Here is a 356-nt window from a genome sequence, read left to right on the forward strand (position 1 = left end):
CACAGGCCCAAGTTCCACGTGCAGACAACCATAGCGGTTTTGAGGCAACAGCCAGATGCTGGCGAGCGTGAGATGGCCATTTGCCAGCATGACCTTGTGCTGCCACAGCTGTAAAGAAATGGTCATGGCAACCCTGTTTTCAGGGTATGACAGCAATATGAGGCCTACCCAACAAGCTGAATCAGGAGTGGCTGGAGCTTGCTCAGCAACAGTTAACATGTTGTCAAGGAAGTGAGGTGTCAACTAGGACAATGGTGACAAAGATGACACCAATGAAAACAGAAAAACTTTGAGCCAGGACCCTTGTCCATCTGAACTCATTCAGACAATGTCATAAATGATTGGTATGCTCCCCC

The 356-nt window shown here is 48.6% G+C and overlaps 1 protein-coding gene across 1 annotated transcript in view; it reads left to right on the forward strand.

Annotated features, from left to right (window-relative positions):
* The first annotated feature begins 217 nt into the window (after positions 1-217).
* Positions 218-356, forward strand: part of LOC119097974 (phospholipase A2 isozymes PA3A/PA3B/PA5-like) — a 4514-nt gene continuing 4375 nt past the window's right edge. The window contains 1 exon segment of the mRNA XM_037220910.1: positions 218-231. Coding sequence (XP_037076805.1) covers positions 218-231 — 14 coding nt within the window.

Source organism: Pollicipes pollicipes, unplaced genomic scaffold (assembly GCF_011947565.3).
Source record: "Pollicipes pollicipes isolate AB1234 unplaced genomic scaffold, Ppol_2.1 Scaffold_4740;HRSCAF=5597_pilon_pilon_pilon, whole genome shotgun sequence".
Classification (NCBI taxonomy): Eukaryota; Metazoa; Arthropoda; class Thecostraca; order Pollicipedomorpha; family Pollicipedidae; genus Pollicipes; species Pollicipes pollicipes.